Here is a 13,305-nt window from a genome sequence, read left to right on the forward strand (position 1 = left end):
CCCATCTCTAAAAAATTTTTCAAATTAGTCGGGCCGGGCACAGTGGCTCATGACTGTAATCCTAGCACTCTGGGAGGCAGAGGTGGGAGGCTCACTTGAGCCCAGGAGTTTGAGGTTGCTGTGAGCTAGGCTGAAGCCACAGCTCTCTGGCCTTTAACCCCAACGATAGAGCAAGACTGTCTGGGGGGGGGGGGAAGTTGTTTTTTTGTTTGTTTGTTTGTTTGAGAGAAGAGTCTTGCTCTGTTGCCCTGGCTAGAATGCCATGGCGTCAGCCTAGCTCAGAGTAACCTCAGACTCCTGGGCTCAAGCAATCCTCCAGCCTTGGCCACTACAGTAGCTGGGACTACTGGCCCGAGCCGCCACGCCCGGCTAATTTTTTCTATTTTTAGCAAGATGCTCTGGCTGTTCTCAAACTCCTGAGCTCAAGCAATCCTCCCAACTTGGTCTCCCTGAGTGCTAGGATTACAGGTGTGAACCACCACCACAGCCAAAAAAAAGTTTTAAAAAATTATCCAGGCGTGGTGGTACACACCTGAGGTGGAAGGATTGCTTAAACCCAGGAGTTCTTTTTGTTTTTATAGAGATGGGGTCTCACTCTTGCTCAGGCTGGTCTCAAACTCCTGAGCTCAAGCTAGCCTCCTGCCTTGGCCTCCCAGAGTGCTAGGATTAGAGGTGTGAGCCACAGAGCCTGGACCAAGCCCAGGAGTTTTGAGGTTGCAGTGAGCTATGACCAAGCCACTGCACTCTAGCCCCAGGCAACAAAGCAAGACCCTATCTTGCAAGGACAAGAGAGGGGAGGAGAGGGGAGGGGAGGGGAGAAGAGGGGAGGGGAGGGGAGAAGAGGGGAGGGGAGAAGAGGGGAGGGGAGGGGAGGGGAGGAGAGGAGAGAATCAACACCTTAATCTTTCAGTGATGTAAGCTAATTAAAAAACATAGCTCAAACCTAACATAGATGCTCTACTTCAGGAGTGGGCATACTATGGCCTGCATCCTTTTTTGTTTTTTAATACATCTGCAAGCTAAGAATAGCTTTCACATTTTTAAAGAGTTGCAACAAAAACAAAGAATATGGGACTGAGTGTGTGGCCAGCAAACTGTAAAATACAGTAGTCTTCCCTTACCTGCAGTTTCAATTACCTGCAGTACAAGAAGATATCGTGAGAGAGAAAATGAGACCACAGTCACATAACTTTTATTATAGTACATTGTTATAATTGTTCTTTTCTTATTATTAATTTCTTATTGTACCTAATATATATTTTGACATATATATAAATGTCTTATCCTTGTCGTTGAAACTAGATGTATGTTATTCCAGCCTACTCTTAACAATTGAGTTAGCACCTGAAACTGTTAGTCTCCGCCCTGCCCCCAACACTGGATGTGTGCCCATGGAGAAGCTGGCGTAAGTCATAGGTTCTGGTTAACACAGGCCCAGTTTACTGATTTACTAATCCAATAAGGAACTTAAACTCATTGTTGGAAAAATGCTTGTTACCAAACCAAAGTTTGACTTGGTCAGCCTATGGGTTTTTTGCCACCCCAGGTTATTACAATAAACTTATATGAGATGGCGACTTAGAACTAAATTCGGTACATGTGCTGGACATCTGTTCATTTGTTCTTTACCACTTATACCACATGAGGTCAAGAAGGTGTAGTGACACATTGAAAACTTTTCACAATAAAAATAAAGTGAAAAAAGAGAACACCCTATGCACAAAACATCAAGGGTAAAAGAGATGGTGCAATCTAACAACACTACAGAAGTATGCTGAAAATCTGGAAAGCAATATGAACCTATTGGACTAACATATCAGAAAGTATGAAGTTTTCAGTACAACAAGAAATTTGTGATATAGGGCACAGATGGTACTAAAATCGTCTTCTGAGGCAAGCAATACAAAAATAAAATATCCCTCTCCCTACACTAGAATGGAAAAGCCAGAAGCCTACTTTCTTTGAAACTATCAAAACCTGAAAAGCATTTTCACTGAAAACTTTGAGACCTCTTTATTCCTCCCAAATAATTAAACATTCTGCAGAAGAAGTCAAAATTCAATACACATACTTTAAAGAGATGAAGGAGTAAGACTTAAGGAGGATTTTATTCATAATACCTTGTGGAACAGGACTATCTATAATTGATCCTTTACAGAAACACAAAAGTTTGATAAAAAACTTATTATTTTTAAGCAAAGGTCACTAATCAATACAATTTTGATACACAGCACCCACATATGTTACATGAGAAAGTAATTAGAAATGTAAATATTTTTTCTATGTCAGAGGAACCATTTTAGTCCTTACTGCAAACATACAAACTTCAGATTTTTAACGCATTCGATATTTTTTAAAGGCGTCAACACATTTAAAGTTTCCTTTACAAGTCTCACTTTCTGTAATAATTATAATTTCTAATAATAAAATTAGTACCACACCACCAATATAATCAAACACAAACACTTGTGTCATTAATTACAATACCAGTTACTTAACATGAGAAAAACCAGGCCTGAAACAGTGGCTCTGAAACCACTGGCATGCACTACAGGACTTTTAATTCACACACAGGACTTACTAAACATTTAAACAGCTCATTTACATTTGCCAAGAGCTTCATAATCATTTTATTAGCGGTTTCTATTCCAAAACAGCCCATGAAGAACTTTACAGAAGAGGAACCTACACGACCCAGAGAGGAACCAAAGAAAACCAGTTTTACCCTGAAGGAAATAACGCCATTCTCTTATAACACGCCAGATCCTTCTAGTCACTTTTCATCTGCAGTATGAATTTTGCCGGTATAAGTTATTAATTAACGGATATGAAAAATATCAAGGAAACATTCTATTGAGTTCTACCAAATCGTTAGACTGCTTAAACACTTTTAAGTACTTGGGACTAACAACTATATTTCACATACAGACACAACTGTAAAGTAGTAAAATTCTCCCAAATGACAAACTCAGTGGATAAATATATGGAGTTATTTTCTTCCAACTTGCTTATTAAAAAAAAAGAGGTAATCAAAGAAGCTCATCGAACAAGCTTAAAGTCAGGTCCTTTAATAAGGAGTCAGGCCCGTTAAAAGTAAGAACCCAACTAAAAGCGGTGCGTGTAGGGAGGAAGTTATAAAGAAGTCAGCATCTGCTGCTTAGCAGGCTCAGTCAATCCATCTTTCAGAAGATAATGGTTCTAACCAGAACTTGTGGTTTAATCAGTGCATATCTCAGCACCAGCAATGGATCACATCCAACGTTTCGGAGGATAACAAAAAACTTGAGCCAGCGCTTGATGTGGAGGGAAGTTCCTTCCTTGCCCCATTTAAACATCGCTGTTTCTTTTATCTTGGTGTTACATCTAAATGAGAAAAAACTACATGCTCCCCCAGAGCACAGTTTGCCTGCGGAGTTGTCCTGACCCCAGGTTCTCCAATCAGAGCCCATAAACGTAATTTCCTAGTCAGATCTCGACTCCTCATCCAGCTAAGAGCCCTAGCCGGTAAATTAAACACTCTTCCTCATCTCCTCCCCCGTTTCCCCCGGCCGATTCCGTGACCCACATCCCTACACCCTGCACAGACCCCAAACCCCACACCCCCCATTATACTTCCGCCCCGGTGGCTTCCCAGTTAACCTTCACCCCAGCCCCCACCCCATCTTTGTCTCGCTACCCCAAACACGACACCTTAACGTTCCCCCACTCCCAACCGCAGCCCTTCCCCCACCGCCGACCCCCACCTTCCCGGTCTCTTCCCCACCCCCATGTCCCCCAGCCTCCGCCCCCTCGGCCGGTCACCCCAGCTCCTCGCCTCCGCAGCCTCGCAGGACCCGTCCCCTCCCCCCGCTTCCTCTGCCCGCTCCTTCCCCTCCCTGCGGCCCTCCGCCCACGCCCACCCTGCTCCCGCGGGTCCTCCGCAGGCCTTTCACCTTGTCCATGAGCTTCCAGCACTTCTCCACCATCTTCTTGTCCACCGTCCCCGGCGGGTGGGGGCTGAGGTGGTGGTGGTGGTGGTGCGGCTGGAAGGCGTCCTTCATGAGCCCGATCAGGCCTCCAGAGCCCGAGCCCCCGGAGCCGCCACCGCCCCCGGCCCCAGAGCTCTTTTTCACGTTGCCGGCCATGGCCGGGGAGGTTGGGGGCCCAGCCGGGTCCGCCGGCTCCGCTCGGCTGCTAGCGAGCGAAAGAAGGAAGGCGTGAAGGAGGGGCCTCTCCCGGCCGCCGCCGCCGCCGCCGGCTATCCGGGCGGAGGGAGGAGCGGCCGCTGGGAGGAGAGTGGGCGGCGCCGGGGGAGCGCGGGGCGCGCCCCTCCCGAGAGCGAGCCCGGGCGGGCGGAGTGCGCTGGGCGCGCGCCGGAAACTCACAAGCTGACTGGCGAGCTCCGGGAAGCAGCCGACAGCGGCCGGACTGGGCAGCGACGCCCCCTGCACCACCCGCGCCCGCGCCGCCCGCGTGCCCACAGCTCCAAAAAAGCGGCCGCCAAGTTTCCGCGCCGGTCTCCCCCGCCCCTACCCCGGGGGCGGACCGGGGCGGGGCCAGTGCGGGGCGGGGCCGGCGGAGCCTTCGTACCTGCGCCCTCTGCTGGAGAAGGGGGAGCGGGTCCAACGTGGAGTCTGCGCACTAGGCCTAAACCGAGCCCTCCATGTTCCTTGTGTGCTGGAGGGTGGCGCTCCAGGACGGGGTCAGTGGCGTGTTTAAATTAAGACAGGTAGCGATGGGAAGTGTCTTAACGTCAAGTCTTTCCCCCACGCCTGACAAATGAGGAAATTGGGCTTCGAGTTATTTGTTTCTTCACATTGCGGAAGGATGGTGGGGAAAAAAGGGAAAGTTATTTCTCCACTCCCTAGTATTTTTAACTGCTCACCAAGACGCCACCAAAGACAGGAATGTGAATGTTGCAGATTAGGCACCAGAAAGGCTTGGGACACTCTGGCCACCGAGCTCTTCTTCCAGGCCCTTGACTTCTTGAAGACAAAGCACTTCCTTTTTTTTGCTTGCTTGTGAAGACTAGATAACTAGTTCCTTTTCTGAGAATATGTCCTTAAGATTCTCCTGCCCAGCGTATTGCACTGTTGCACTGCAGGTCAGCTCCGCCAGGAAAAGGCCCCCCCACAGAAATTGTGACACCGCTGCTGTCGCTGGCCAAAAGGGTCCTCGCTCCGCTCCCAGTCGCTTCCACTTCTCTAATCTAAAAGTTCGGTTGGAAGAACTTTGAAAATAGGAACTTCTCTTCTAAAGAAGTGCCCTGCCCTAATTTGCTAATTCTGAGCCTCAGCTTTGGGAGTTTGCAGAACCAGATGTGTCAGTAAGTTCCGCCAGGCTCTCTTCCACAAAGCCCTGACTGATTAGGGAATTTTATCAGTGGGGAAAATATCTTTGAAATCAAGGACTGTTCAGCCAAACATCCTGGGTTTGCAATTCAATCGCTTTTACCTAAAATTGCTTTTAAAGTCAACATTATCATTTCCTATTAGTAGAATTTCCTTTTGTCAGTTCCCCTCTGGAAAGAGAAGAATCTACCACTGGAAAATCTAGGCAAAGCTCTTAGATCATTGGCAAGGTTTTCCATCCCTAGTGCCACCAACCTATTTGCAGGTCCTCCTTTTCTTTACCCTGAATTATTGAAACCTTTTCCTCACTGGTTTCCCTGCTATCCTTCCTGCCACCCTATAGTTCCACGTCATTACAAAAAAAAAAACGTTAAACACTCCCTATTGCCTCTGGAATAAAACTAACAATAAAATTGATCCAACTCCATACTAAACTACCTTACAATTTTACACTACTCCCTGATACATATATCCCATGCTGGGTGACTCACCAAGTCATAAAATATCACAATTCTTTCTTTTTTCGTCACCATTACTCAGAACATTCCCCTTGCCTGAAGTGTGTTCCTAATGTCCAATCCATTCTTCAAAACTCAGCTCAAATATTGTCCTTCTTACCAGACATTCTAGGTAGAAGGAATCTTTTCCTCCTCTAAATTTTTATAATCACTCATTGGTTACAACTACCACACATTAATTTATGCTGTACTGTCTTGTTGACTTTGGATCTTCCACAGTACCTAGCACAGTAGAGGCACACAAGGGTATTTTTCATAGTCAAATCCTAGATTTAATGGCATATAGGTAAGAAATTAACCTACAGAACTGTGTACGTGCTTGCCTAGTTATGCACTACACATCTCTGGCTTGGTTTAAGGCTTCCAATTTTTATTATCTTCAATAAGGTCTGCACAACATGGAATTATATAATGTTTCTGTGGCAGAAAGCCATGTTTCTTTGAACATACAAATGACACATCTCTCACATTTGAATAAAAGAAAAAGAGTGACCCTTCTCTCCTCTATATCTCTTCAAAACTCCCAGATGGGCATGATCTTATTCAAAGGAAGACAGAGTTCTGCCGGGATGATCTTTCCTATTGTCACTTCTAAACTGAGGTTAATGAAAAAAGACAGATTGACCTTTTTTCCAATAATTTTTATTTAGCTTGTTTTTGAAAATGTACTAAAGATGGGACTGAATTGTTGATCACAACGTCATTCCCATTCTGGTTTGTGCTATAGAGCCGGTTCCTCTTGTATCACATCATGTGACATGTGGCGCTTTTCTTATTCCACTTCACCTTCGCCCCAAACCACATCCTCATTTTGCACCTGAAAGTCGGTTGACTGAACATGTTTGTAAATTAAATGCTCCTCTGAGGCATGATACCTTGCTTGCATTCTGTAATCTATATTCTAATATGTCATTCCATGCATCGGCATGAGAAAAGAAAAATAGCTCAGGGCGGTCTGAGCTATGTGAGGTATGCAAAATTTATCAGAGAGACAAGAGTATGGGACTTCAGTCACACCCCACCCCCTGTACCTATGCCTGGGAGCAATTGTTTAAAGACCTTCTGTTCCTGACAAGCTGCCACACCCATTATTTTCTTGTTCCTGGAATCTGTGATATAAAGAACAATGTATAGCTAATCAACAGCTTATGTTATTTTAATGTAAATTTTTTGTTTTAATTAGAGACAGGGTCTTGCTCTGTCTCCCAGGCTGAAGTGCAGTGGTGTGATCATAGCTTACATCAGCCTCAAATTCCTGGGCTCAAGCAATTTTACTTCTTCAACCTCCCAAGTAGCTGGGACTGCAGGTGCATGCCACCACACGCAGGTAATTTTTCTTGGTTTTTGTAGAGATGGAGTCTCACTGTGTTGTCCAGCCTGGCCTCAAGCAATCCTCATGTCTCGGCCTCCCAAAGTGCCAAGATTACAGCCATGAGCCGCTGCACCTGGTGATTTTAATTTAAATTCTTGGTAAACAACTTAGAAACTGCCTCTTCTTTTCCCACTTATAACTGATGTTTATCAGAGTGTATATTCAGGGCAACTTGAATCTATGCTCCCAGGTTGCAGTCCTTTAACTTGGCCCAAATAAACTGTCTACTTATACTAAGTTTGCCTCAGGTTTTTTCTTTAGGCCAACAGGCATAATGGAGACACTAATCATCCCATGGAAAAAGTCCACAAACAGGCTTCTAGATGAAGAGGACAGGAACAGGAACCCCCACTGCATTTCAGGAGAGGGGGGAAGGGTTCTGGAGGGTGAATAAATGAAAAATATATTTAAAGATTAGAATAAAAGTATTCTCCAGATTTGGGAGATGTGCACAAGGTTAACTGGCCCTGAGTTATATGAGCTGTGAGCACTTGGAAAGACAAACCTGGTTCTTCTCTTTGCTCTCTAAAATATCCACAGGGTTGGAGAAGTATTCTGTAGCCACCAAGATGACTGACAAACATGAATCAGCCTCTGCCTGAATCTACCTACTCCCCAGAGAAAGGAATTTTCATTCTCAGATCTCATGGCTATTTCTACAGGCCTGCTCCTGACAATGGGCAATGGACCAAAAATGTTGTGGGGGAAAGGGATGAAGAGAAGTACCCAAAGAAAGAGTCTGCAGGTCCCTTAATTCACAAGGAGAAAAGCGCTGAAGTTTCTGCTGTTTTCATTCTCACCGGTATGGTGCCTAGAGATCCAGGCAGCAGACAGCTAGCCAGGCTCCAGGACAGCACAGGCTGGAGGGAGGGTGGGGCCTGCCTAACAAGGGCAAGTCGCCTGTCATACTCTCCCCCCCCCACATTTATTTTTCCAGCCACTCATTACTGCAGCAAGATGCTAAGAAGTATCCTCAAAAGGAAGTCACCCCAACACTGACCAATAAATAATTGAAAGCAAAAATTTAGGAGACTGGGGAGGAGGCCAAGCGAGGCCACTAGAGGGAGCCCCAACCAACTGTATCCTCCACAAAGCGGTTTCTCAACACCTGTCTGAAAATCAGCCACACAAGGGAATCGGGGGAGTGTGGCCATACTTTAAATCACTAGGAGAGAAGGTAGCCATGTAAATACCCAGTTAAAACCCAGGTTTTTTAGGATCTACAAATTCAAAGATTTAAAGATCAGGAAACTGACGCTGAGCCAAGTTAAATGGCTTGCCCGCGTTTACGTATCGAGAGGGGCACTACAACGCAGGTCTCGTGTCTCTGGTCTCTAACCAGGGCCCTTTCGACATTCGCATCCCTCCAGGTCAGTACCCTGGAGTCCCTGGGTCCACCTCTCCTCTGTGCCTCATTTCTCCGAAGTGGGAAACTCTCTCGACTACCTGCTGCTGCGTTTATTTCCCTCATACACCGTAGAGTGCCTTACAGAAGGAGATCTCCTGTTTTAAGCTTAATAATGTCACTTTGCAACGGGACCTCAGGATGTAAATTACCCAAGATGGCTACCGCCAGTCCTGTTCCTCTGTATGAGCACAACAGTATTATTTCAGATGCACAAATCTGTAATTTGCAAGTCTCCAAATTGCAGGCCACTGCATGGAAGTGAATCATAGCTAATCGGCTCCAAAGCCCATTATCTTCAAACTACACTTAAGATTTTGGGATAAGGGGAGAATTGACCCATTGAGACCTTGGTATTTTAAGCTGTGTGAGCTGATTTAGCCCATTCCACCTTCCTCTGAACTCCATGTTTCCCAGTTGTCTGGACAACATGCAGCTTCCAGAAACCCAACCTTCCAGTTCTCAGTCCTGCCCCTGAGAGAAATCTGCCACCCTGGATTGGCTCCCGGAACCCAGGCTCCTCCTCAGGCTTCTTAGCTGGTTGGTCCTTCTCTCTGCCGCTTCCCAAGATGGGGTCACTACACAGGGAAACCCAACACAGGCAAGAGGAGACCCTACAGGTAGGAAGAGGCAGGGTAAGGATGAAGGGAAGAGGAAGGGAGGGGACCAGGTAGAGGTTTATTTTCTCTAAAAGAGTTTTGAGAGGAATGACTTCTGTACATAGAGCCTCCTGCCTGGTAGAGAGAAACAACTCCGTTCTCCCCACTGACCCCAGGCCTGCCTAATATCCCAAAGAGACCCAGAACTGAATTTTCTAGAGAGTATAAAAGATAGACTTGCAGGCCAGGCACGGTAGCTCATGACTGTAATCCTAGCACTCTGGGAGGCTGAGGAGGGAGGATCACTTGAGGTCAGGAGTTTGAGACCAGCCTGAGCAAGAGCGGGACACCATCTCAACTAAAAATAGAAAAAATTATCCAGGTGTGGTGGGCCATGCCTATAATCCCAGCTACTTCAGAGGCTGAGGCAGGAGGATTGCTTGACCCCAGGAGTGTGAGGTTGCTGTGAGCTAGGCTGACGCCACGGCACTCTAGCCTGGGCAACAGAGCGAGACTCTGTCTCAAAAAAAAAAAAAAAAGATAGAGTTGGAGACTAGAATTCTGACTCCCCTAAGACTCCTGGTTCAGCCTAATGGTCAGGAAAGCATCCCCGTGTCCAGCCCCAAACACAAGGTCCCCTCCCTCTCCCAGGACAGCACGGAGATGCCACCTAAGACCAAAGAAAAAGGGAGGAAAGCTGGGGCACAGAAGAAGAAAAAGAACTCGGGTGCTGGTGAGTCGTGGTGGGTGGCCCTGCTTCTCCATGTTCTGGCACGAAGACCAAGCAGAGGTCCTCTGGAGAGAGTTCAGCCCTCTGCATGACAGATGAGCTCTCCTGACCCTCCTCTTCATATCCTCGAATCCACATCTGTGGAGCCAAGGAACTGGGGAAATGGTCACCCACATTCTCCCTCGAGGCCCATCTAGCTCTTGCCCTCCTAATATAGTCCTCAGCCATATTTTGAGTACCTACTATATGCTGGGCAGTGAGGACACTGTGGTGGCCCCAGTAGACTCTGCCATTGGATCCTTCCTTTAGCAGTCCTTGGACCTCTTTTGGGAAGGAAGTGAAAGGTGTTGGGTAAGCATAGGAGGGGAGAGGGAGAGGGAAGATCAGGACGAGCTAAGGCTCTGCCAACTTGCCAGGGCAGATGTGGAGGCCGAGTCCAGGCTCAGGCTGGTGATGCTGGAGAAGGAGCTGCTCCGAGATCACTTGGGTAAGGAGGATGGCAGCTGGGGACAGGACAATGGGGACAGTGCAATAGGACATTTCTATACCCTTGGGGATTGAAGGGTTAGAGCTTTGGTGGGGGGCTAAGCTGACTCTAACCATCTTCTAGGGGGAAAAGACTGCAAAGGAAGGGTGGGCAGTGAGGGTTGATGAAGGAAGCTATTTTTTACAGCCAGAACATGAAGTTTTTACTTCTTAATAATGAAGAGTCAGTGAGATTCTAGGGGGAAAAGAAAACCCAGATGTCCTACAGCCAGATTTCCAGAGTCTATCAAGCCCACAGGGGCTGATGCAGCGGAACCCCCAGCCAGTCCTGAGGACAGCTCTGGGACTGTTCACAGCTCTACGCAGGGATGAGGCACGTCGAGCTAAGGCTTCTGAGGACCAGCTGAGGCAGCAGTTGCTTGGGTTGGAGGCTGACCTGGAAGGGGCCCGGAGTGAAGGGAAGGCCATATATGCAGGTATGTGGTCGGCTGAGCAGGTGGGCAGGAGATAGGGGCCTGGAGGAGGACAACTAAGAGGGCTAAAGGATGAAAGGAAGGGAACAAGGAGGGCATCTGCCAGGTCTAGTCTAGGCCTCCCCTGCTCAGTACAAATCGTACAAATCAAGCAGGATACTGAAGGAACCAAAGGAAGGTCCCTGAGATCCCAGGCAGGGACCTGCCTTCCAGGGTGCCTGATGCCATATGCTTGGTGTTTTGTGGGGTACAAAATGCAGCCACAGCCATTATCTCATTCATGCCATAGGTGGGGAGAAGGACTAGAATGCCCATCCTAACTGGAGACAGGGAAGGGGGTCTGGTTTCCTATCCCTTTGCCAGGTTTTCAGGGTCTCCCAGCTTTTCAGAATCACAAGAACCTAGAAAGCCTTTGTACTGCTGCCCCACTGACCTTCCCCACCTACAGCTTTATTTCCTTTCTCCATCCCTCTCCCCCACCCCAGAGATGAGTCGCCAGTGCCGGGCCCTGCAGGAGGAGATGGAGACCCGCAGCAAGCAGCTGGAGGAAGAAGTGAGGGGCCTTCGGGGGCAGCTGGGTAGGCTTCCTCTCCCTCCCAGCCCTTTCTCTCCAAGGGTCATGACAAGAGCCAGCATGTGAAGGGGTGAAGGGGTGGACTTGGAAGGCCCTTCCCTAGAAGGCTGCAGTCTGGGCTCTGGGATCACCATCAGCTCTCCACCACTGAGAACCAGAGCAGAGGGTTCAGGGTGGCAAGATCTCTAAGTTATAAGGAAAGAAGAGATAGGTCTCTCACCCCATTTCCCCCTTTGCTTGGTCTCTCCAAATCAAGCCCTAACTCCACGCTACTGCTATGTCTCTTGTGAGCAAAACATACTCTCTCTTAGTTTAGCTGATTTTTACAATGAAATGAAAATGTTAGACTTATTCACTTCTATATTTTCAGGTCCTAGCACCTGGTTTGTTCACCAAATAAATGAATAAGTGAAAATATTAAAAACAGGAAGGCTTTGCTTCTCTTCCCTCTTGCTTACAGAAAAATGTTGCAATATCTGAGCATGACACTTGAGGTCTTTCACAACTTTGGCCTCAAAGTTTTCTTTTCCTAAAATATCTTCAGTTTAGCTGTGGATGTTCATGGAGCTTATCTGTCATGCAGACCCTGGGTTCCTTTCCTAACCTTTGCCTTATCTCGAATTCAAAGTCAATCAATGTTTATTGGGCACCTCCTGTATACTAGGTGCTTTGCCATCCATTATCATGTTTAAAGGTCACAGTGAGCCTGTGAGGTATGTATCATTCTGTTTTTAAAGATGAAGACACTGAGGCTCAGAGAGAGACTTGACCAAGATTACCTAAATAGTGAGTAACAACCAGACTTTGGACCCATCTCCTGTCCCAAGCCCCCACTCTCTATTACACCTCATTGGATCTTCAGCTTTTACAGGGACTACAGGAAAGTTGATGACCCCGGGGGAGTCCGGAATGATCCCACTCAAGGTGCCCTTTTCAGATACTTTTGGAGACTCTGTTCACGGGTAGAACATCACCATCCTGTTCTCTTTCATCCTCTGCCCCGCCCCCAGAGACATGCCGGAGGGAGGCTGAGGCTGCGCGGGAAGAGGCTGAGCAAGCCCTCAGAGAGCGCGACCAGACCCTGGCTCAGCTTCGGGCCCATGTGGCAGACATGGAGGCCAAGTATGAGGACATCTTACATGTAAGCATCACCCTGTGGAGCCCAGCCGCCCCGATGCCCAGCACTCCTCCATGCCACAACCCAGGGGTAAGGAGGAGAAGCGTCTCCAAGGGATGCTTCTTCAGCATGGTGTGTGCTGAGAATCAGAGGCTAGAGGGTGGGGACAAGAATGTGCACCATGCTGTCTACTCCATCCTGGGGCAGACAGAGCATACAAGCATGCCCACCAGCTCAGAATAAGAATTTCAAGAAAACACTGGCAAGGAAACCTTACAAACAAACCTGGGGCAACCCTCACCCCTGCCGTCTCTCTTCCTGGGGGCTGAAATCTTGGTGTCTGCAGGGCAGCCTGGACCAGCTCTTGGCTAAGCTGAGAACCATCAAGCCTCAGTGGGATGCGGCTGTGCTGAGGCTCCACGCCAGGCACAAGGAGCAGCTGCGCCAGTTTGGACTCAACCCCCTGGATCTTTGAGGCTGCCAGACTCTGGTCTTTGGGGTCCTCTGAGGCCCCAGCAATAAAGCTTCTTGACAAAGAACTCAACAGAGCTGTGGGCTGTGGCCTTTTGGCAGAGAGGAGTGGCTCTCATGGAGACATCTCAGTTCAGGGTTGACCCATTATCCTGGAGATTGAGGAGAGAAGAGAAATTTAACCAGGTCTCAATGCCTCTCCTACAGAAACTGGGTCCCACCCCTTGAGC

General features: G+C 47.8%; 2 protein-coding genes across 2 annotated transcripts in view; one reads left to right on the plus strand and one right to left on the minus strand.

Moving 5' to 3' along the window:
- The window catches only part of CBL (Cbl proto-oncogene), a 75,404-nt gene extending 71,280 nt beyond the window's left edge, over positions 1–4,124 (minus strand). Inside the window, exon 1 of the mRNA XM_069468824.1 lies at positions 3,933–4,124. Coding sequence (XP_069324925.1) covers positions 3,933–4,124 — 192 coding nt within the window. The remainder of the gene's footprint in view (positions 1–3,932) is intronic.
- Positions 4,125–9,202: 5,078 nt separating this feature from the next.
- On the plus strand, positions 9,203–13,148 carry DRC12 (dynein regulatory complex subunit 12 homolog). The gene is made up of 7 exons (XM_069468825.1): positions 9,203–9,245; positions 9,876–9,957; positions 10,376–10,441; positions 10,797–10,916; positions 11,399–11,491; positions 12,498–12,628; positions 12,951–13,148. The coding sequence occupies exons 2-7, from the start codon at positions 9,888–9,890 to the stop codon at positions 13,077–13,079; spliced, it is 609 nt and encodes a 202-aa protein (XP_069324926.1). The 5' UTR covers positions 9,203–9,245; positions 9,876–9,887; the 3' UTR covers positions 13,080–13,148.
- Positions 13,149–13,305: the final 157 nt, after the last annotated feature.

This window comes from Eulemur rufifrons, chromosome 6, assembly GCF_041146395.1.
Source record: "Eulemur rufifrons isolate Redbay chromosome 6, OSU_ERuf_1, whole genome shotgun sequence".
Lineage (NCBI taxonomy): Eukaryota > Metazoa > Chordata > Mammalia > Primates > Lemuridae > Eulemur > Eulemur rufifrons.

Bases quoted from the DNA above. Each gene is read 5' to 3' on its own strand.
- DRC12 (XM_069468825.1), top strand. From the start codon at position 9,888: ATGCCACCTAAGACCAAAGAAAAAGGGAGGAAAGCTGGGGCACAGAAG. The intron at 9,958-10,375 runs GTGAGTCGTGGT...TTGCCAGGGCAG, and splicing joins GAAAAAGAACTCGGGTGCTG to ATGTGGAGGCCGAGTCCAGG. The intron at 11,492-12,497 runs GTAGGCTTCCTC...CCCCGCCCCCAG, and splicing joins GGGCCTTCGGGGGCAGCTGG to AGACATGCCGGAGGGAGGCT.